General features: G+C 43.6%; 1 protein-coding gene across 1 annotated transcript in view; it reads left to right on the top strand.

The window, feature by feature from the left end:
• Positions 1 to 19,537, top strand: part of LOC124005451 (eukaryotic initiation factor 4A-I) — a 42,834-nt gene extending 23,297 nt beyond the window's left edge. Inside the window, exons 7-11 of the mRNA XM_046314732.1 lie at positions 96 to 239; positions 3,881 to 4,018; positions 7,571 to 7,660; positions 8,032 to 8,111; positions 18,813 to 19,537. Coding sequence (XP_046170688.1) covers positions 96 to 239; positions 3,881 to 4,018; positions 7,571 to 7,660; positions 8,032 to 8,111; positions 18,813 to 18,957 — 597 coding nt within the window. The 3' untranslated portion in view covers positions 18,958 to 19,537. The remainder of the gene's footprint in view (positions 1 to 95; positions 240 to 3,880; positions 4,019 to 7,570; positions 7,661 to 8,031; positions 8,112 to 18,812) is intronic.
• The last annotated feature ends 2,897 nt before the right edge of the window (positions 19,538 to 22,434 follow it).

Here is a 22,434-nt window from a genome sequence, read left to right as displayed (position 1 = left end):
TAGAATATTTATATCTGAGAGAGAGAGACTTTCCTCTGTCAGGTATTTTGTTCTATAGAGCCTAGCTAATACCTTTTATCAACCCTATTTTCCAGGTGGTGCTACTGTCTGCCACCATGCCTCAGGATGTGCTGGAAGTCACCAAGAAGTTCATGCGTGACCCAATCCGTATCCTTGTGAAGAAGGAGGAGCTCACCCTGGAGGGTATTCGCCAGTTCTACATTAACGTGGAGAAAGAGGTATTGCTGTTCTAGATGCTTGTTCTAGAAAAGTATATATAGATAAAATACAAGGCTCTTTATATATGCTTGTGATACAAGAGTTTCGTGAGGCTCTTTGCTCTACTAGTAATAAATAATAATAAATCGTCTCATTGAGCATCCTATATGTAAGTAAAACAGTTGATTTTAGAAGAACAAAGGTCATGAAGTAGACACATTTTGTCAATACAACACAGTAACTCTTTGGGCTCGGAATTGCCTGGGATCTCAAGATACGATATGCTGTGATTCTGTGATTTTATTGCCAATCGAGGTTTCAAACATATTGCTCACCATACGTCTGCTTCAGAGGGACAAGAGAGAGCCGCGAGAAAACGAGTTTTGATCAGTTATGGAAATAAGTGCTCAAATCAAATTGGCTCCCTATTTAACACCAGACTGCAACATTCTAACAGTGTAATTAATAAATGTCATATATGCTATCTCAAATATATTCCTTTTTTTGATTGTGTTTACGAAGGCCTTGGATAGCATTGGAATACGATTTGTATTTAATATAAAATAACACAATAGTGTTTTCATTAGTTTGTTACTGTATGCTATATGTAAAAACAAAACAAAGCAGTGCGGCTTGGTTGGGTTGTGTAGCGGAGGACGCATGACTTTCAACCTTCGTCTCTCCCGAGCCCATACGGGAGTTGTAGCGATGAGACAAGATAGTAGCTACTAAACAATTGGATACCGCGAAATTGGGGAGAAAAAGGGGTAAAATTCAAAAACAAAAAACAAAAAAAGTGTTCAATCTATTTTATTGGTTGAATGCCTGTGTTACAACTACAGTATGAAACAGAAAGCATATGTGTTGGAACACGGTAAACAGCTTTTTATAATGACAACATTAAATAAATAAAAAATACCCCAACCACGAGCCGTCTAATGATGAAAACATCTGCAACCTAAACATCATTATAAGTGCCAAGTGGCCTTGTTAAAATCAGAACAAAAGCAATAATGGCATTATAATGGGCTCCAAATGTATTGAGACAGTAAATAAAACTTATTTTTGTTTAGGTTGAGTTTCGGGGTGATTATCAGCTGGGAAATGCACTTTCACTTGTCGGGAGAAGGAGCAGAGCAGGCCCTACTGTTGGGAGAAGGAGTGGCAACGGGGGGAACCATAAAAATATGACACGCCCTCCTAAAACTGGTTAGAACTCCAGTTCTGATACTGTATGTAACTATCGATTTTTGCAACACCCCCCTCACTAGTAACTGTTCTGACCACATACAGTTGTAGTCGGAAGTTTATATACACAATAGCCAAATATATTTAAACTCAGTTTTTCACAATTCCTGACATTTAATCCTAGTAAGAATTCCCTGTTTTAGGTCAGTTAGGATCACCACTTTATTTTAAGAATATGAAATGTCAGAATAATAGCAGAGAATTATTTATTTCAGCTTTTTATTTCTTTCATCACATTCCCAGTGGGTCAGAAGTTTACATACACTCAATTAGTATTTGGTAGCATTGCCTTTAAATTGTTTAACTTGGGTCAAATGTTTCGGGTAGCCTTCCACAAGCTTCCCACAATAAGTTAGGTGAATTTTGTCCCATTCCTCCTGACAGAGCTGGTGCACCTGAGTCAGGTTTGTAGGCCCCCTTTCTCACACACACTTTTTCAGTTCTGCCCACAAATTTTCCATAGGATTGAGGTCAGGGCTTTGTGATGACCACTCCAATACCTTGACTTTGCTGTCCTTAAACCATTTTGCCACAACTTTGGAAGTATGCTTGGGGTCATTGTCCATTTGGAAGAACCAGCTTTAACTTCCTGACTGATGTCCTGATGTTGCTTCAATATATCCACATCATTTTCCTGCCTCATGATGCCATCTATTTTGTGAAGTGCACCAGTCCCTCCTGCAGCAAAGCACCCCCACAACATGATGCTGCCACCCCCGTGCTTCACGGTTGGGATGGTGTTCTTCGGCTTGCAAGCCTCCCCCTTTTTACTCCGAACATTACGATGGTCATTATGGCCAAACAGTTTCATCAGACCAGAGGACATTTCTCCAAAAAGTACAATCTTTGTCCCATGTGCAATTGCAAAGTGTCGTCTGGCTTTTTTTATGGCAGTTTTGGAGCAGTGGCTTCTTCCTTGCTGAGTGACCTTTCAGGTTATGTCGATATAGGACTTGTTTTTACTGTGGCTATAGATAATTTTGTACCTGTTTCCTCTATCGTCCTTTGCTGTTAATTGATTTGAACTTTTAGCACCAAAGTACATTCATCTCTAGGAGACAGAATGCGTCTCCTTCCTGAGCGGTATGACGGCTACGTGGTCCCATGGTGTTTATACTTGCGTACTATTATTTGTACAGATGAACGTGGTACCTTCAGGCGTTTTGGAAATTGCTCTCAAGGATGAACCTGACTTGTGGAGGTCTACAATTGTTTTTCTGAGGTCTAACTGACTTGCCAAAACAATTGTTTGTTAACCTTAAATGTGCGGAGTGGTTACAAAATGTGTTTTAATGACTCCATCCTTAGTGTATGTAAACTTCTGACTTCAACTGTAGAATATTAATCAGTAAGCAGGTTTCCATTGACCCAGGACTATTAGACAAAAGCTAAAATCTTTGCGACATCTGTAATGGAAACGGCAGATAGAAAACATTTTCTAAAGATAAAAAAAAATAAATTTTTACATACGTTCAACAGGGGTAGATTTTTCTTTTGTGGAACCTTTGTTGTGACAAATGATGCTGGAAACAGTTTTTGCTGAACCATTTTGAATTTGTGGGGCACGTGGTGTCATCACGTAACTATAAAGCTCAACATTTAGTTCTAAATTATACTGCTTGCAAAATCATTTTTTCAAACTATAAAAATGTTTTTTTCAGGACATTGACTGACTTTAAAGAATGCCGGAATTGCTTCGCTTTTCTTTTCTGGTTGGCTGGCAAGTTTCACCGCTACAGGAGTGCAAGTTTCACCATGCCACGAACCGTGGCTATATGTTAACACATGAGAATGATTAGAATATGGCAAATATTAGTCAATTATTGCATTCTATGTATGCTGGTGTGAGGGCATACAGGCTGTCGGCAATGTATTAATGCGCAATTTAATGGTAACACTTTTAATCACTTCATTTTGTTTTGACACTGTATGGTTTTTGTGAAAGTGTGACGTCATTACATCCAGCTGAGTTTATCGATACAAGATATTTCAATGGAAAACGCACCATTGCAGGCAATTGTCGCATGTATTTTCTGTGCAAGCATTCTAAATGTTGACCATCACTGGAAAGGTTCATGAAAACATAGCTAGTGAGGAGTTTAGAGATTGCCTCTCCTTCGTTAAACTTGTAGTACTTGATTATTTGATTATCAAGATGGTTGATTTTGATTGAAAAAATCTTTCGACAGTGATACTAGTAATGTGCAGCTATATCCTTTTAAGCACCTTTTTAAATGTTTTTGGGGTCCCGAGTTCCCTCCGTCTCCCATGCTGTTAGAGGAACGGTGTTCGTTGGCAAAGAAAGCAGACTGCTCTCCACCGTGGCTGGGATCTCTCCCTCTCCACTACTCAGCGATAAAGTAACGTTACTCCCATGTCTTCAGTCTCAATTCAACCCCCTTTCCATTGGTAGGAGTGGAAGCTGGACACCCTGTGTGATCTGTACGAGACCCTGACCATCACCCAGGCTGTGATCTTCATCAACACCCGCAGGAAGGTGGACTGGCTGACTGAGAAGATGCATGCCAGGGACTTTACTGTCTCTGCCCTGGTAAGAGCTCCTGCACCTCCAGCTCTGTGTCCATGTCCCACAGTGTTGTCATACCTAACACCCAGGTATGTGTTTGGTGATGGATATACAGTGGGGCAAAAAAGTATTTAGTCAGCCATGAATTGTGCAAGTTCTCCCACTTAAAAAGATGAGAGGCCTGTAATTTTCATCATAGGTACACTTCAATTATGACAGACAAAATTAGAAAAAAAACAACAGAAAATCACATTGTAGGATTTTTAATGAATTTATTTGCAAATTATGGTGGAAAGTAATAATATAATAATAATATATGCCATTTAGCAGACGCTTTTATCCAAAGCGACTTACAGTCATGTGTGCAAGTAAGTATTTGGTCACCTACAAACAAGCAAGATTTCTGGCTCTCACAGACTTGTAACTTCTTCTTTAAGAGGCTCCTTTGTCCTCCACTCGTTACCTGTATTAATGGCACCTGTTTGAACTTGTTATCAGTATAAAAGACACCTGTCCACAACCTCAAACAGTCACACTCCAAACTCTACTATGGCCAAGACCAAAGAGCTATCAAAGGACACCAGAAACAAAATTGTAGACCTGCACCAGGCTGGGAAGACTGAATCTGCAATAGGTAAGCAGCTTGGTTTGAAGAAATCAACTGTGGGAGCCATTATTAGGAAATGGAAGAAATACGAGACCACTGATAATCTCCCTCCATCTGGGGCTCCACGCAAGATCTCACCCCGTGGGGTCAAAATGATCACAAGAACGGTGAGCAAAAATCCCAGAACCACACGGGGGGGACCTAGTGAATGACCTGCAGAGAGCTGGGACCAAAGTAACAAAGCCTACCATCAGCAACACACTACGCCAGGGACTCAAATCCTGCAGTGCCAGACGTGTCCCTCTGCTTAAGCCAGTACATGTCCAGGCCCGTCTGAAGTTTGCTAGAGAGCATTTGGATGATCCAGAAGAAGATTGGGAGAATGTCATATGGTCAGATGAAACCAAAATATAACTTATTGGTAAAAACTCAACTCGTTGTGTTTGGAGGACAAAAAATGCTGAGTTGCATCCAAAGAACACAATACCTACTGTGAAGCATGGGGGTGAAAACATCATGCTTTGGGGCTGTTTTTCTGCAAAGGGACCAGGACGACTGATCCGTGTAAAGAAAAGAATGAATGGGGCCATGTATCGTGAGATTTTGAGTGAAAACCTCCTTCCATCAGCAAGGGCATTGAAGATGAAACGTGGCTGGGTCTTTCAGCATAACAATGATCCCAAACACACCGCCCGGGCAACGAAGGAGTTTCTTCGTAAGAAGCATTTAAAGGTTCTGGAGTGGCCTAGCCAGTCTCCAGATCTCAACCCCATAAAAAATCTTTGGAGGGAGTTGAAAGTCCGTGTTGGCCAGCAACAGCCCCAAAACATCACTGCTCTAGAGGAGATCTGCATGGAGGAATGGGCCAAAATACCAGCAATAGTGTGTGAAAACCTTGTGAAGACTTACAGAAAACGTTTGACCTCTATCATTGCCAACAAAGGGTTTATAACAAAGTATTGAGAAACTTTTGTTATTGACCAAATACTTATTTTCCACCATAATTTGCAAATAAATTCATAAAATATTTGGATTTTTTTTCTTCTCATTTTGTCTGTCATAGTTGAAGTGTACCTATGATGAAAATTACAGGCCTCTCATATTTTTAAGTGGGAGAACTTGCACAATTGGTGGCTGACTAAATACTTTTTTGCCCCACTGTATGGGTTGATAATGGTTAGTGTTATGTGCGTTGATGTTTTAGTAATAATATGTTGTCATATTACCACTCAGATATGTGGAGGATGATGATGAACAAAGGTATACAGGGCCTTCAGAAAGTATTCACACCCCTTGACTTTTTCCACATTTTGTTGTGTTACAAAGTGGGATTAAAATTGATTTAATTGTTATTTTTTGTCAACGATCTACATAAAATACTCAAAGTGGAAGAAAAATTCTAACATTTGTATATAAAAAAAGACGAGCTAAATAAAACCTAATATATCTTGATTAGATAAGTGTTCAATCTCCTTTGTCAGCAATTACAGCTGTGAGTCTTTCTGGGTAAGTCTCCCATTACTTAAATTTTTTTTTTAACTCTTCAAGCTATGTCAAATTGCTTGTTGATCATTGCTTGACAATAATTTTCAGGCTGTAACACAACAAAATGTAGAACAAGTGAAGGGGTATGAATACTTTCTGAAGGCTCTGTATTATGTAACTTGTTAAGCCAATATTCAAACCTTTGCATTGCTGGCTCTCTGTGGTTTTAGGCTGGGTTTCTGTATCAGCACTTTGTGACATGCGGTTGTGAAAATAGCCTTATAAATCCATTTGATTTGATACTCCTGGACTTATTTAGGCTTGCCATAACAAACAATGCCTTTTGACTCAACATTTCAGCTTTTCATTTTGAATTTATTTGTAAAAAAGAAAATTGGAAAAACTTAATTCCAATTTTATATTATTAGGGTGTTGTGTGTAGGCCAGTGACAAAGAAATCTAAATATTATACATTTTACACATTATACATTTTAGCCAGTAACACAGTAAAATGTGGAAAAAGTCAATGGGTGTGAATACTTTCTGAAAACTGATAACAGTTTATGAGCTGGGTTTCCAGGTGCCGATTTATGCCGAGTCCTGGATTAAAAGCATGATCTCCTCGGACTAGCTCAATCTGTGTCTGGGAGAGTGCCGTTGATTTTTAAAAAGTGGTTAGTTCCACCCCCTGTCTTTTGAGAGGCACTGAGTCTTCTCTGCCAGGGGGAGAGAGACAAAGCCATATTAATCCCAAACCGACTCTGCCCTGAGCAACGGGTTGGTACATGCTATCGGCACAAACTCATCATTGAGTTGAACACTTAATACGGGCACAGGGTTGAAGTGTCTGTAATTTATTCTATTGAGATGTCATCGTTTACATTAAACACATTAGTTTGCAATATCTACAGGAGCCACAGCCTTCGATCTCCACAGTATAGTTCCTATCTTTGTCACAAAGTTCCTCCTGTACTTCTTAGTGCCTCTATTTGTGCAGAAAATATCCCGTTGATCTGGTTAGATCAGCATTTGTATGATTCCCATAGATCATTATTTGTCTGATTCCCATAGATCAGTATTTGTATATTTTCCATAGATCAGCATTTGTATGATTCCTATAGATCAGCATTTGTATGATTCCCATAGAACAGCAGTTGTATATTTTCCATAGATCAGCATTTGTATGATTCCCATAGATCAGCATTTGTATGATTCCCATAGATCAGCATTTGTATGATTCCCATAGATCAGCATTAGTATGATTCCCATAGATCAGCATTTGTATGATTCCCATAGATCAGCATTTGTTGTCTTTTTTTATGAATTTTGTAACTGTTTGATCTTGGTACGGTATCGAGATTCATGAAATGCTTGTGGCGTTCATTCACTAAGGTGATGTCAGATCCAGGCTAACTATCTTGTCTGACTATAAGTGGCTCGGTATAAGAGTGTCTGCTAAATGTAATGGCATCCTTCCTCCCCAGCACGGTGACATGGACCAGAAGGAGAGGGACCTGATCATGAGGGAGTTCCGCTCTGGCTCCAGCCGTGTTCTCATCACCACAGATTTGCTGGTGAGTTGAGTTCAGGACAACCTTGGTAGAGCACGCTGTGCCCTGAATCTTTTCATATGTTGGATGTAAAATTATGTTTAATATCTTATTATATTAATTGAATGTGTAAGTGGGCTCTATGATTTATTTAATTAGCCTACTCTTAATGAACAGTGATGACAAAGTTTGAATCAAGTGGCAACATGTATACATTTTTAGTATGTGATCACTGTTGGATCTGAACCCATAACCTTTGGCATTGCTATCACCACACTCTCTTACCAACTGATCCACACAGGACTATGCTAGCCTGCACCAGTGTTCAGGGTAATAAAGCAATGGCAGCTAGAGGTCAGGCATTGAAGGAATGCTGATCATGTTTCTCCTTTCAGGCCCGAGGAATTGATGTTCAGCAGGTGTCTCTGGTTATCAACTATGACCTGCCGACCAACCGTGAGAACTACATTCACAGGTAGGAGGGACCCTTAGGGATGAGCGGTATAGCGTATTTGACTATATACTGCTATATACTGGTATTTACTCCGCTAAATGTGATATGCTACGACCACTTGCGCTCAGTCTGCATGGTTAATACAGCACTTGTGACAAGATGTTGATGACAACGATGCTCATTTCCACTTTGCTTCTTAATATAAATCCACAAGCGTTCTATAATTACACTATTAGGTTGTGTGTCTTGCGGTGTGCAAACAGCTAGTGTCCTTTTTTAGCACGTTGTTGCTAAAATTGTATAGTTTTAGCTGCTAATGCTAATCGCCAGTTAGCTAATACATTTACTGAGTCGGAGCAAACGTAACTAGCTAATACAGCCTGATACCAGTGCTGGTGTAGGCCTAAGTCATCATTGTTTTTGTGCAACAGTATCTTCTAAATCAAAGAGGAATAGGTGAAGCATGGAAATGTTAGCTATATGATGTAGCTAAGAGAAAACATTTAATGTAGCTAGATTATAGGGTCCCCTAGGTAATACTGACCAACACTTTGGTTCCTATCCTGTCACAATAATTCCTCCCTGGGCTTTTTCATTCGTTGTCATGTCAAACAACAGTGTATTCAAAGTGCTCACTATTATATTGTAACTATAGAATTTGAATAATCATTCTATTGCCTTGATCCCAACAGTTCACCCAAGTGTTTTGATCTAAATCGCAATTACAATGTTTTGGTAAATATGAGATTTTTTTGGGCACATATCGTGCAGCCCTATGTAGCAGTGTGGAAATGATCTCAAAGGATTACAGAAATGGATTAAAATGCTGAGTATTTAGTTTGATTTAACAATATTAAGCAATCAGAATGGAGAAAGCCCCATTGAAATCCCTTAGTGGGGAATTCCGACCCGAGTTAAGCGTGTGTAAATTTAACGGAATTCCCTTTTTATGCACTTTTCTATCTATGTGTATTCTGACCTTAAACTTAAGCATGAGAATGGCATGCTATTCACCCGCTTTTCATTTGGGCTGAATATCAAAGAAATGGTTTGGCGGATCTGCGTCTACAGATACTGTATTCTCACCGTGACTTAATTCCAACATAATTCCACCACCTTTACGGACAATGAAACCTGTCAGTTCCATGGGGAATTTTATTTTTATATAGAGAACACCATTCTCTGTGCATTGTAATTGATAAAAGCAAATTGACAAGAGCTATTGATAAGAACTAGGTAAATGAGTAAGACGTTTAAATAAGGCATTTGTAAATATAAATTAGTATTGTTTTAGATCTATTTTACCTTAACGATGGAGACAAATGTGAAACCAGTCATATGGCAGCAATGTCCACAATGAAGTTTATATGAAATGCTGGCCTTGGGATAGCATTTGGAGACCCAAGCTATAGGCCTCTGCAGCCATGCGCAAATTACAGTATAGCAACAAACCTACGGAGTTGATTCATGATTTCTAGAATGTTTTAATTATACCCAGACTTTTCACTGTATTTTTTACCATTTGTATTGTGTTAAATATTAGCCCACTATCAGTAGCCACTGTCAGGTATACCCGCATACATTTACAGTGCCTTCGGAACATAAGCTATTCACAACCCTTTTTTCACACTCCCGTTTTTCAATGCATCGCAAAGAAGGGCACCTCGAGGAAAACCTGGTCCAGGCTGCTTTCCAACACACTGGGAGACTAATTCACCTTTTAGCGGGACATTAACTTAAAACACAAGGCCAAATCTACACTGGAGTTGCTTAGCAAGATGACATTGAATGTTCCGGAGTGGCCAAGTTAAAGTTTTGACTTAAAAATTGGCTTGAAAATCTATGGCAAGATTTGAAAATGGCTGTCTATCAAAAACCAACTTGAGAGAGCTTGAAGAATTTAAGAATAATGTGCAAATATTGTACAATCCAGGTGTGCAAAGCTCTTGCAATGTTTTTGATTCATCCTCAGTTTTCTCCTTTCACAGCCATTAAACTCTGTAACCGTTTTAACATCCTTATTGTCCTCCTGGTGAAATCCCTGAGTGATTTCCTTCCTCTCTGACAAGTGAGTCAGGAAGGACGGCTGTTTCTTTGTAGTGACTTCTTCTTTCGACCAATCGATTGGTTGACATTTTTAAACTTGTACTTTTCCATATATAGACACACACTTTGTGATTTAATAAAATCAACTATATCTACTGAACATGTCGGATGCTTTAAGCATGCTGTTTGATTAAATAATTAAGACCTACAAATGTCTCGAGGAAGCCAGATATCAAGATGGCCTAACCAGAAGAAAAAAACTTGTCTACCCCCTTGCGCATGCTGAATAAATGCTGAATAAATTTAATTAAACCGCTGAAACGATCGTCAATAAAGTTGTCAGTACATTTATCTAAATCCATCCTTTTAAATTTGCTGTACCTTTTTTTTTTTTCAACACTCACTAACGCTTCAGAATATTAGGGATCAATGAAAGAAAGCCATTTTGTCATGTTTTGTCATTAATTATCATGTCTTGTCCCTGTGCTTCCCCTTCTATTCGTTTCCCTCTGCTGGTCTTATTAGGTTCTTTCCCTCTTTCTATCCCTCTCTCTCCCCCTCCCTCTCTCACTCTCTCGCTCTCTCTTCTCTCTATCGTTCCTGCTCCCAGCTGTTCCTATTCCCCTAATCATCATTTAGTCTTCCCACACCTGTTCCCGATCCTTTTCCCTGATTAGAGTCCCTATTTCTCTCCTTGTTTTCCGTACCTGCCCTGTCGGATCCTCATCTATAATTCACCGTGCTGTGTCTATGTTTTGCCCTGTCGTGTCGTGTTTCCCTCAGATGCTGCGTGGTGAGCAGGTGTCTGAGTCTGCTAGGTTCAAGTGCCTTCCCGAGGCAACCTGCAGTTCTCGATCAAGTCTCCTGTCTGTTCTCGTCTTTACGAGTAGTATTATGCTTTTTGTTTTGTAAAGTTTCTTACTGGATTAAAAACTCTGTTTTCGCCAAGTCGCTTTTGGGTCCTCATTCACCTGCATAACAGAAGGATCCGAACAAGGAATGGACCCAGCGACTACAGAGGCTCGTAACACTGCCGTCGAGATCCAAGGAGCCATGCTCGGCAGACACGAGCAGGAATTGTCTGCTGCTCGCCATGCCGTGGAGAACCTGGCCGCTCAGGTTTCCGACCTCTCTGGACAGTTCCAGAGTCTTCGTCTCGTGCCACCTGTTACTTCCTGGCCTGCCGAGCCTCCAGAACCTAGGGTTAATAACCCACCTTGCTACTCCGGGCAGCCCACTGAGTGCCGCTCCTTTCTCACCCAGTGTGAGATTGTGTTCTCTCTCCAACCCAACACATACTCTAGAGAGAGAGCTCGGGTTGCTTACGTCATTTCACTCCTTACTGGCCGGGCCCGAGAGTGGGGCACAGCTATCTGGGAGGCAAGGGCTGATTGTTCTAACAATTACCAGAACTTTAAAGAGGAGATGATTCGGGTTTTTGACCGTTCAGTTTTTGGTAGGGAGGCTTCTAGGGCCCTGGCTTCCCTATGCCAAGGTGATCGATCCATAACGGATTACTCTATTGAGTTTCGCACTCTTGCTGCCTCTAGTGAGTGGAACGAGCCGGCGCTGCTCGCTCGTTTTCTGGAGGGACTCCACGCAGTGGTTAAGGATGAGATTCTCTCCCGGGAGGTTCCTTCAGATGTGGACTCTTTGATTGCTCTCGCCATCCGCATAGAACGACGGGTAGATCTTCGTCACCGGGCTCGTGGAAGAGAGCTCGCATCAACGGTGTTTCCCTGCTCCGCATCGCAACCATCTCCCTCCTCTGGCTCAGAGACTGAGCCCATGCAGCTGGGAGGGATTCGCATCTCGACTAAGGAGAGGGAACGGAGGATCACCAACCGCCTGTGCCTCTATTGCGGAGTTGCTGGACATTTTGTTAATTCATGTCCAGTAAAAGCCAGAGCTCATCAGTAAGCGGAGGGCTACAGGTGAGCGCAACTACTCAAGTCTCTCCATCAAAATCCTGTACTACTTTGTCGGTCCATCTACGCTGGACCGGTTCGGGTGCTACATGTAGTGCCTTGATAGACTCTGGGGCTGAGGGTTGTTTCATGGACGAAGCATGGGTTCGGAAACATGACATTCCTTTCAGAGAGTTAGAGAAGCCTACGCCCATGTTCGCCTTAGATGGTAGTCATCTTCCCAGTATCAGATTTGAGACACTACCTTTAACCCTCACAGTATCTGGTAACCACAGTGAGACTATTTCTTTTTTGATTTTTCGTTCACCGTTTACACCTGTTGTTTTGGGTCATCCCTGGCTAGTATGTCATAATCCTTCTATTAATTGGTCTAGTAATTCTATCCTATCCTGGAACGTTTCTTGTCATGTGAAGTGTTTAATGTCTGCCATCCCTCCCGTTTCTTCTGTCCCTACTTCTCAGGAGGAACCTGGCGATTTGACAGGAGTGCCGGAGGAATATCATGATCTGCGCACGGTCTTCAGTCGGTCCCGAGCCAACTCCCTTCCTCCTCACCGGTCGTATGATTGTAGTATTGATCTCCTTCCGGGGACCACTCCTCCTCGGGGTAGACTATACTCTCTGTCGGCTCCCGAACGTAAGGCTCTCGAGGATTATTTGTCTGTGTCTCTTGACGCCGGTACCATAGTGCCTTCTTCCTCTCCGGCCGGGGCGGGGTTCTTTTTGTTAAGAAGAAGGACGGTACTCTGCGCCCCTGCGTGGATTATCGAGGGCTGAATGACATAACGGTTAAGAATCGTTATCCGCTTCCCCTTATGTCATCAGCCTTCGAGATTCTGCAGGGAGCCAGGTGCTTTACTAAGTTGGACCTTCGTAACGCTTACCATCTCGTGCGCATCAGAGAGGGGGACGAGTGGAAGACGGCGTTTAACACTCCGTTAGGGCATTTTGAGTACCGGGTTCTGCCGTTTGGTCTCGCCAATGCGCCAGCTGTTTTTCAGGCATTAGTTAATGATGTTCTGAGAGACATGCTGAACATCTTTGTTTTTGTCTATCTTGACGATATCCTGATTTTTTCACCGTCACTCGAGATTCATGTTCAGCACGTTCGACGTGTTCTACAGCGCCTTTTAGAGAATTGTCTCTACGTAAAGGCTGAGAAGTGCTCTTTTCATGTCTCCTCCGTTACTTTTCTCGGTTCCGTTATTTCCGCTGAAGGCATTCAGATGGATTCCGCTAAGGTCCAAGCTGTCAGTGATTGGCCCGTTCCAAGGTCACGTGTCGAGTTGCAGCGCTTTTTAGGTTTCGCTCATTTCTATCAGCGTTTCATTCGTAATTTCGGTCAAGTTGCTGCCCCTCTCACAGCTCTTACTTCTGTCAAGACGTGTTTTAAGTGGTCCGGTTCCGCCCAGGGAGCTTTTGATCTTCTAAAAGAACGTTTTACGTCCGCTCCTATCCTCGTTACTCCTGACGTCACTAGACAATTCATTGTCGAGGTTGACGCTTCAGAGGTAGGCGTGGGAGCCATTCTATCCCAGCGCTTCCAGTCTGACGATAAGGTTCATCCTTGCGCTTATTTTTCTCATCGCCTGTCGCCATCTGAGCGCAACTATGATGTGGGTAACCGTGAACTGCTCGCCATCCGCTTAGCCCTAGGCGAATGGCGACAGTGGTTGGAGGGGGCGACCGTTCCTTTTGTCGTTTGGACAGACCATAAGAACCTTGAGTACATCCGTTCTGCCAAACGACTTAATGCCCGTCAAGCTCGTTGGGCGTTGTTTTTCGCTCGTTTCGAGTTTGTGATTTCTTACCGTCCGGGTAGCAAGAACACCAAGCCTGATGCCTTATCCCGTCTGTTTAGTTCTTCTGTGGCTTCTACTGATCCCGAGGGGATTCTTCCTTATGGGCGTGTTGTCGGGTTGACAGTCTGGGGAATTGAAAGACAGGTTAAGCAAGCACTCACGCACACTGCGTCGCCGCGCGCTTGTCCTAGTAACCTCCTTTTCGTTCCTGTTTCCACTCGTCTGGCTGTTCTTCAGTGGGCTCACTCTGCCAAGTTAGCTGGTCATCCCGGTGTTCGAGGCACTCTTGCGTCTATTCGCCAGCGCTTTTGGTGGCCGACTCAGGAGCGTGACACGCGCCGTTTCGTGGCTGCTTGTTCGGACTGCGCGCAGACTAAGTCGGGTAACTCTCCTCCTGCCGGTCGTCTCAGACCGCTCCCCATTCCTTCTCGACCATGGTCTCACATCGCCCTAGACTTCATTACCGGTCTGCCTTTGTCTGCGGGGAAGACTGTGATTCTTACGGTTGTCGATAGGTTCTCTAAGGCGGCACATTTCATTCCCCTCGCTAAACTTCCTTCCGCTAAGGAGACGGCACAAATCATTATCGAGAATGTGTTCAGAATTCATGGCCTCCCGTTAGACGCCGTTTCAGACAGAGGCCCGCAATTCACGTCACAGTTTTGGAGGGAGTTCTGTCGTTTGATTGGTGCGTCCGTCAGTCTCTCTTCCGGGTTTCATCCCCAGTCTAACGGTCAAGCAGAGAGGGCCAATCAGACGATTGGTCGCATACTACGCAGCCTTTCTTTCAGAAACCCTGCGTCTTGGGCAGAACAGCTCCCCTGGGCAGAATACGCTCACAACTCGCTTCCTTCGTCTTCTACCGGGTTATCTCCGTTTCAGAGTAGTCTGGGTTACCAGCCTCCTCTGTTCTCATCCCAGCTTGCCGAGTCCAAATCAAATCAAATCAAATCAAATTTATTTATATAGCCCTTCGTACATCAGCTGATATCTCAAAGTGCTGTACAGAAACCCAGCCTAAAACCCCAAACAGCAAACAATGCAGGTGTAAAAGCACGGTGGCTAGGAAAAACTCCCTAGAAAGGCCAAAACCTAGGAAGAAACCTAGAGAGGAACCGGGCTATGTGGGGTGGCCAGTCCTCTTCTGGCTGTGCCGGGTAGAGATTATAACAGAAAATGACCAAGATGTTCAAATGTTCATAAATGACCAGCATGGTCAAATAATAATAAGGCAGAACAGTTGAAACTGGAGCAGCAGCACAGTCAGGTGGACTGGGGACAGCAAGGAGCCATCATGTCAGGTAGTCTGGGGCACGGTCCTAGGGCTCAGGTCAGTTGAAACTGGAGCAGGAGCATGGCCAGGTGGACTGGGGACAGCAAGGAGTCCTCATGTCAGGTAGTCCTGGGACATGGTCCTAGGGCCCAGGCCAGTTGAAACTGGAGCAGCAGCATGGCCAGGTGGACTGGGGACAGCAAGGAGTCATCATGTCAGGTAGTCCTGGGGCATGGTTCTAGGGCTCAGGTCCTCCGAGAGAGAGAAAGAAGGAGAGAAGGGAGAGAATTAGAGAACGCACACTTAGATTTACACAGGACACCGAATAGGACAGGAGAAGTACTCCAGATAAACAAACTGACCCTAGCCCCCCGACACATAAACTACTGCAGCATAAATACTGGAGGCTGAGACAGGAGGGGTCAGGAGACACTGTGGCCCCATCCGAGGACACCCCCGGACAGGGCCAAACAGGAAGGATATAACCCCACCCACTTTGCCAAAGCACAGCCCCCACACCACTAGAGGGAAATCTACAACCACCAACTTACCATCCTGAGACAAGGCCGAGTATAGCCCACAAAGATCTCCGACACGGTACAACCCAAAGGGGGGAAACCCAGACAGGCCGACCACAACAGTGAATCAACCCACCCAGGTGACGCACCCCCCAGGGACGGCACGAGAGAGCCCCAGCAAGCCAGTGACTCAGCCCCGTAACAGGGTTAGAGGCAGAGAATCCCAGTGGAAAAGGGGAACCGGCCAGGCAGAGACAGCAAGGGCGGTTCGTTGCTCCAGAGCCTTTCCGTTCACCTTCCCACTCCTGGGCCAGACTACACTCAATCATATGACCCACTGAAGAGATGAGTCTTCAGTAAAGACTTAAAGGTTGAGACCGAGTTTGCGTCTCTGACATGGGTAGGCAGACCGTTCCATAAAAATGGAGCTCTATAGGAGAAAGCCCTGCCTCCAGCTGTTTGCTTAGAAATTCTAGGGACAATTAGGAGGCCTGCGTCTTGTGACCGTAGCGTACGTATAGGTATGTACGGCAGGACCAAATCAGAGAGGTAGGTAGGAGCAAGCCCATGTAATGCTTTGTAGGTTAGCAGTAAAACCTTGAAATCAGCCCTTGCTTTGACAGGAAGCCGGTGTAGAGAGGCTAGCACTGGAGTAATATGATCAAATTTTTTGGTTCTAGTCAGGATTCTAGCAGCCGTATTTAGCACTAACTGAAGTTTATTTAGTGCTTTATCCGGGTAGCCGGAAAATAGAGCATTGCAGTAGTCTAACCTAGAAGTGACAAAAGCATGGATTAATTTTTCTGCATCATTTTTGGACAGAAAGTTTCCAGCGTTCCCTCCGCTCAAGCGTTTGTCCAACGTTGTGAGCGCACCTGGAGGAGGGTGAGGTCTGCACTTTGCCGCTACAGGGCACAGACTGTGAGAGCCGCCAATAAACGCAGGATTAAGAGTCCAAGATATTGTTGCGGCCAGAGAGTGTGGCTTTCCACTCGCAACCTTCCTCTTACGACAGCTTCTCGTAAGTTGACTCCGCGGTTCATTGGTCCGTTCCGTGTCTCCCAGGTCGTCAATCCTGTCGCTGTGCGACTGCTTCTTCCGCGACATCTTCGTCGCGTCCATCCTGTCTTCCATGTCTCCTGTGTCAAGCCCTTTCTTCGCACCCCGTTCGTCTTCCCTCCCCCCTCCCGTCCTTGTCGAGAGCGCACCTATTTACAAGGTACATAAGATCATGGACATGCGTTCTCGGGGACGGGGTCACCAATACTTAGTGGATTGGGAGGGTTACGTTCCTGAGGAGAGGAGTTGGGTTCCGTCTCGGGACGTGCTGGACCGTTCACTCATTGATGATTTCCTCCGTTGCCGCCAGGATTCCTCCTCGAGTGCGCCAGGAGGCGCTCGGTGAGTGGGGGGTACTGTCATGTTTTGTCATTAATTATCATGTCTTGTCCCTGTGCTTCCCCTTCTATTTGTTTCCCTCTGCTGGTCTTATTAGGTTCTTTCCCTCTTTCTATCCCTATCCCTCTCTCCCCCTCCCTCTCTCACTCTCTCGCTCTCTCTTCTCTCTATCGTTCCTGCTCCCAGCTGTTCCTATTCCCCTAATCATCATTTAGTCTTCCCACACCTGTTCCCGATCCTTTTCCCTGATTAGAGTCCCTATTTCTCTCCTTGTTTTCCGTACCTGCCCTGTCGGATCCTCATCTATAATTCACCGTGCTGTGTCTATGTTTTGCCCTGTCGTGTCGTGTTTCCCTCAGATGCTGCGTGGTGAGCAGGTGTCTGAGTCTGCTAGGTTCAAGTGCCTTCCCGAGGCAACCTGCAGTTCTCGATCAAGTCTCCTGTCTGTTCTCGTCTTTACGAGTAGTATTATGCTTTTTGTTTTGTAAAGTTTCTTACTGGATTAAAAACTCTGTTTTCGCCAAGTCGCTTTTGGGTCCTCATTCACCTGCATAACACATTTTAAATACACAAATTCGTCTCCTTTTCAGCACCAATTGGTAGATTTAAAAATACTTTGATCTTGATACTCTGATTGTTCAATCCATGAAATATTGGAAGGTGAGAAAGTTGTACAATAGGTTAGAACAAAAAGAAGTTGATGTTGGCTAGTGAACAATGCCAGAAATGCAAAACAAACTTTGTGCAAAATGAACTTCCAGAAGTAATCAAGGCACAGGTGAATTTTAAAATAGAGGGACTATGTACAACAATTGCTGTAATTTCTAAACGGTTCACCCGATATGGATGAAAATACCCTAAAAGTAAGGCTGATAGTCTGCAATTTAACTTCATTGTATCATTTCAATTCCAAAGTGCTGAAGTACAGAGGCAAAACAACAATGTGTCACTGTCCCAATACTTTTGGAGCTCACTCTAATTAAAACATTCTAGAAATCATAAATAAACTCTGTAGGTTTGGCGTTATACTGCCATTTGTGCATGGCTACAGAAGCCTATACCTCGGGTCTCCAAATTTCACCCCAAGTTATAAGGCCAGCATTTCATGAACTTCACTGTGGGAAAGGTGATATGTTGATATGCTTCAGTTTGCTACCCTTTGACTGGTTTCACATGTATTTAGATTTATTTACAATCCCCTTATCCAAATGGCTTACTAATTTACCTAGCTCTAATCAATAGTGCATGGAGAATGGTGTTATTTCTGTTGGATAAAAGAAAGATGTTCCACTTGGAACCGACAAGTTGCTCGACGTTATTCATCGTGCGTAAAGGTAGTGGAATTATGAGGGAATTAGGTAGATGTCAGAATATGGCGTATAAAAACGCCTTTGCCACAACTTAAGTTATTGGGCCTCCACCCCAGAATGAATAGCGTGTGAATAGCATGCTATTCTCATGCTTAAATTAAAGGTCAGAATATGCATAGAGAAGTGCATTAAAAGGGAATCATGTATAATTTTCGTGTGCTTAACTCAAGGTTTGAATTCCACCTGTAGAATTTGTTGCCACCCTTGTTATAAAGCAAATCCATCAGGAATTCCTGTTTATTTTTGTACATTTCCAGAGTTATCTATATTGATCTGCTCACATTCCTCCTGGTTTGTTTCATGTCATGTTTATTTCACTACTGTTTTAATTCTAAATGCAGATCGGCAGGGTTCATATTAACCTTGTCTTTAAATGTTGTGTGCCAGGATCGGGAGAGGAGGCCGTTTTGGCAGAAAGGGTGTTGCCATCAACATGGTGACAGAGGAGGACAAGCGCACTCTCCGGGACATTGAGACGTTCTACAACACCACAGTAGAAGAGATGCCCATGAATGTGGCTGACCTGATCTAGAGTAGAGCCCCCTGCCCCTGGCGCCCTGCCTGCTGGTGGTCTACATACCACTATCATCATCTCACTGTTCTCTAAAATCTCCCATTCCCTACCTATCACCCACCTATATTTCCACCTATCCAAACCTCTCCCGTGTATCCCAATTTTGCGCTCTTAAATGGGATAGGGGAACCCCCGGTTTCCCCTCCTTTTCCATGCCCTCTGCGGTCCCTCAGCTCAGCCCCACTCATTTGGTTCTCTATGGCTTAAAGGAAAGAGACCACCTCTCCTGCTAGCCTTGCATTATAAAAACCTAGAATTGTATGTTTACTTGGCCACAGACGAGGATCAGTGTGTTTGCATTAGCAGCAGACTTCATGTCCTTATGTTGTATACAAGGACCCCTTGGGACTCTATTTCAATAGGAAATGGTAACTTCTTTTGGGAATGGGGATTGCTCTATGCAGTTGCAGTCTTTGTTATTTGCATTGAAGTTGTTATATTCTATCACTCTCCATTGCTGATATGCAGTATATTTTCTGCAGGAGAGTTTTTAAACAAACAAAGGATGACATTGTTTATAAAAATGTTTTAAAAAATCCTCCATGTGCCTCCTTGAAAGTAGAGCTATTAATTTTAACACCGTTAATGAGTGGTAAGACACAAGCTGTTGGTAGATATTTTCATTGAATATATAAAACTACCCATATTTAATTCTAAAGTGTATAATTTACATTTACATTTACATTTAAGTCATTTAGCAGACGCTCTTATCCAGAGCGACTTACATTTCACAAAGGTTGGCATTTTGGGGGAGAAACTGAAGGTGTACAGAGGGGCTATTGGGAGTTTTGCTTTGAGTGCAAAGACATTTGACGGACTACATGGAATAAAATTCCAGTATAAACATTTTATTTATTTTCCACACCTTTTTTTATTCATTTAGTTTGGTTTCATTTTACAAATTGGGGAAGGGGGGTGACTTCAATAAAGTTACCAAATAAAAAATGTGTTTGTTTTGCCAGTTATTTATCATGTTAATATAATCAGTAGCTATGTTTCCATGAACTTGTCCAGTGATTTTTTTTGTTTGTCTTTGTGTCGACACTAACCAGGTTTTCATCCAACCTTTATTATACGAGTAAAGTACATGTTGCATAAAAAATGTCATGACAGGCCTGATGGAAACAGAACATTCTCCGGTTAACTTTCCAAATGCAGACAACAAAATACGCTAGACAAGGTGGGATCTTTTAGTGTCTACCAAATAACCATCATATTGAAGTAAACTTGGGTGTCACGCGATGACGTGTTGTCCTCCCACAACGACTCATTGGGAAAGTGTGCAGTTTATTAGGCTACATGTGAAATAAATGACGATGAACTTCACAGGGTGGTGAAAGTGCAAATGTGATGAGCTTGATGCTCCTCTCCAATCGAGATGCTCCTCTCTTCCATTGATCCAGGCCAGAAGGATCAACTGCCTGTGGCACTCTTCTGATGAGTGCACCCGGAGGATAACTGGCAGCACGGTTGAGGAATCGGTATTCAATGGAACATGGCTGAGAGCCGGTGGGAGTGACACAGGGAGGCCCTCCCTCGAAGACAACTCAACCGGCTTAGTGACGCCGCGATGCCCAATACCGTACGATTGGAGGCGAGAGGAAATGCGGAAATGGATCAGTCTGGTAACTCAAGGTATAGGGACGCAGGCCTTTGGTAATGGCAAGACCAGCAATACTTGGCAGTGTGATTCAAGCAAGGCCAGTACATCGAAGGGCTTAAGTTGACGGCCAACATTTATCCCACCCCGGAGATGCTTGCAAGAGGAAGGCCAGAGAGGGATTCCTCATTGCAGGCGCTGTCCAGACCCGTACGAATCTTGTTCACACATCCTGGGTCGATGCCCGTCGATCCAAGGAGCCTGCATAAATAGGCACAACAAGGTATGTGACCTATTAGTAGAAGCCGAAAGCAACGGATGGAACGTTATCAAGGAGATAAATTTCTTTTCACAGAATGGGAAACTGAGGAAACCAGACTCGTGAAAAAAGCTGCAGCTTTGGTGGTCAATGTTACAGTGCCATACGAATTCGCCTTTGACACTCTTGAGTTGGCTAGATCTAAAAAGATCACGCACCATCTCCATACTGCCCCAGAAATCCTAGAAAAGTTTCCGGGAGTCCCGGTAGGGACCAGGGCCATGTGGCCAACTCGTAACAACCAAGTGCAGCCTTTGCAAAGCTGGTAAGCCAGAGAGTCCTGCTGTACTCCATAGATCTGCTCGAGGAAAAGGCTTTGAGTGACGAGGGTGCTTAAACCACCCGGGGCTACATCAGGTCAAGTGGGTTTGACATTCCTTGGTACTCCTGACAACGAAAACCCCTACCACGATTGGGAGACCACTTTGGCGGTCGTCAGAGCAAGGGGGCACTCTGACAATTGTGCAGGCCCGAATCAAGTAAACAAGGGATGGCCTGGTAATGAAAGTGCCTTCTCTTCCGCTCACAACACACAGCCACCCAAACAGAGACGAACACAAGGTAAGGTGTGAAGGGATGGAGCGGTAACGAGTATCCCACACACACTCATATCGGCAAAGCTCAAACCTTTTCTTATATAGTACCAGTCAAAAAATGTGGACATCTACTCATTCAAGGGTTTTTCTTTATTTTTACTATTTTCTACATTGTAGAATAATAGTGAAGACATCAAAACTATGAAATAATACATGTGGAATGTAGTAACCACTCTTTGACTTTATAGCAGTGTTGCACACTTGGAATTCTCTCAACCAGCTTTACCTGGAATGCTTTTCCAAAATTCTTGAAGGAATTCCCACATATGCTGAGCACTTGTTGGCTGCTTTTCCTTCACTCTGCGGTCCAACTCATCCCAAACCATCTCAATTGGGTTGAGGTCAGGTGATTGTGGAAGCCAGGTCATCTGATGCAGCACTCCATCACTCTTCTTCTTGGTCAAATATCCCTTACACAGCCTGGAGGTGTTTTGGGTCATTGTCCTGTTGAAAAACAAATGATAGTCCCACTAAGTGCAAACCAGATGGGATGGCGTATCGCTGCAGAATGTTGTGGCAGCCATGTTGGTTAATTGTGCCTTGAATTCTAAATAAATCAGAGTGTCCCCAGCAAAGCACCACCACACAATCACACCACCTCCTCCATGCTTCACGGTGGGAACCACACATGCGGAGATCATCCGTTCACCTATTCTGCATCTCACAAAGACACGGTGGTTGGATCTAAAAATCCCATATTTGGACTCGTCTCACCAAAGTACAGATTTCCACCGGTCTAATGCCCATTGCTCGTGTTTCTTGGCCCAAGCAAGTCTCTTCTTATTGGTGTCCTTTAGTAGTGATTTCTTTGCAGCAATTTGACTATGAAGGCCTGGTTCACGCTGGCTCCTCTGAACAGTTGATGTTGAGATGTGTCTGTTACTTGAACTCTGTGAAGCATTTATTTGAGGCTGGTAACT

The sequence above is a fragment of the Oncorhynchus gorbuscha genome, linkage group LG02 (assembly GCF_021184085.1).
Source record: "Oncorhynchus gorbuscha isolate QuinsamMale2020 ecotype Even-year linkage group LG02, OgorEven_v1.0, whole genome shotgun sequence".
Taxonomy (NCBI): Eukaryota; Metazoa; Chordata; class Actinopteri; order Salmoniformes; family Salmonidae; genus Oncorhynchus; species Oncorhynchus gorbuscha.
Note: the sequence above shows the minus strand (reverse complement) of the source record. Positions and strands in the feature narration are given on the sequence as shown.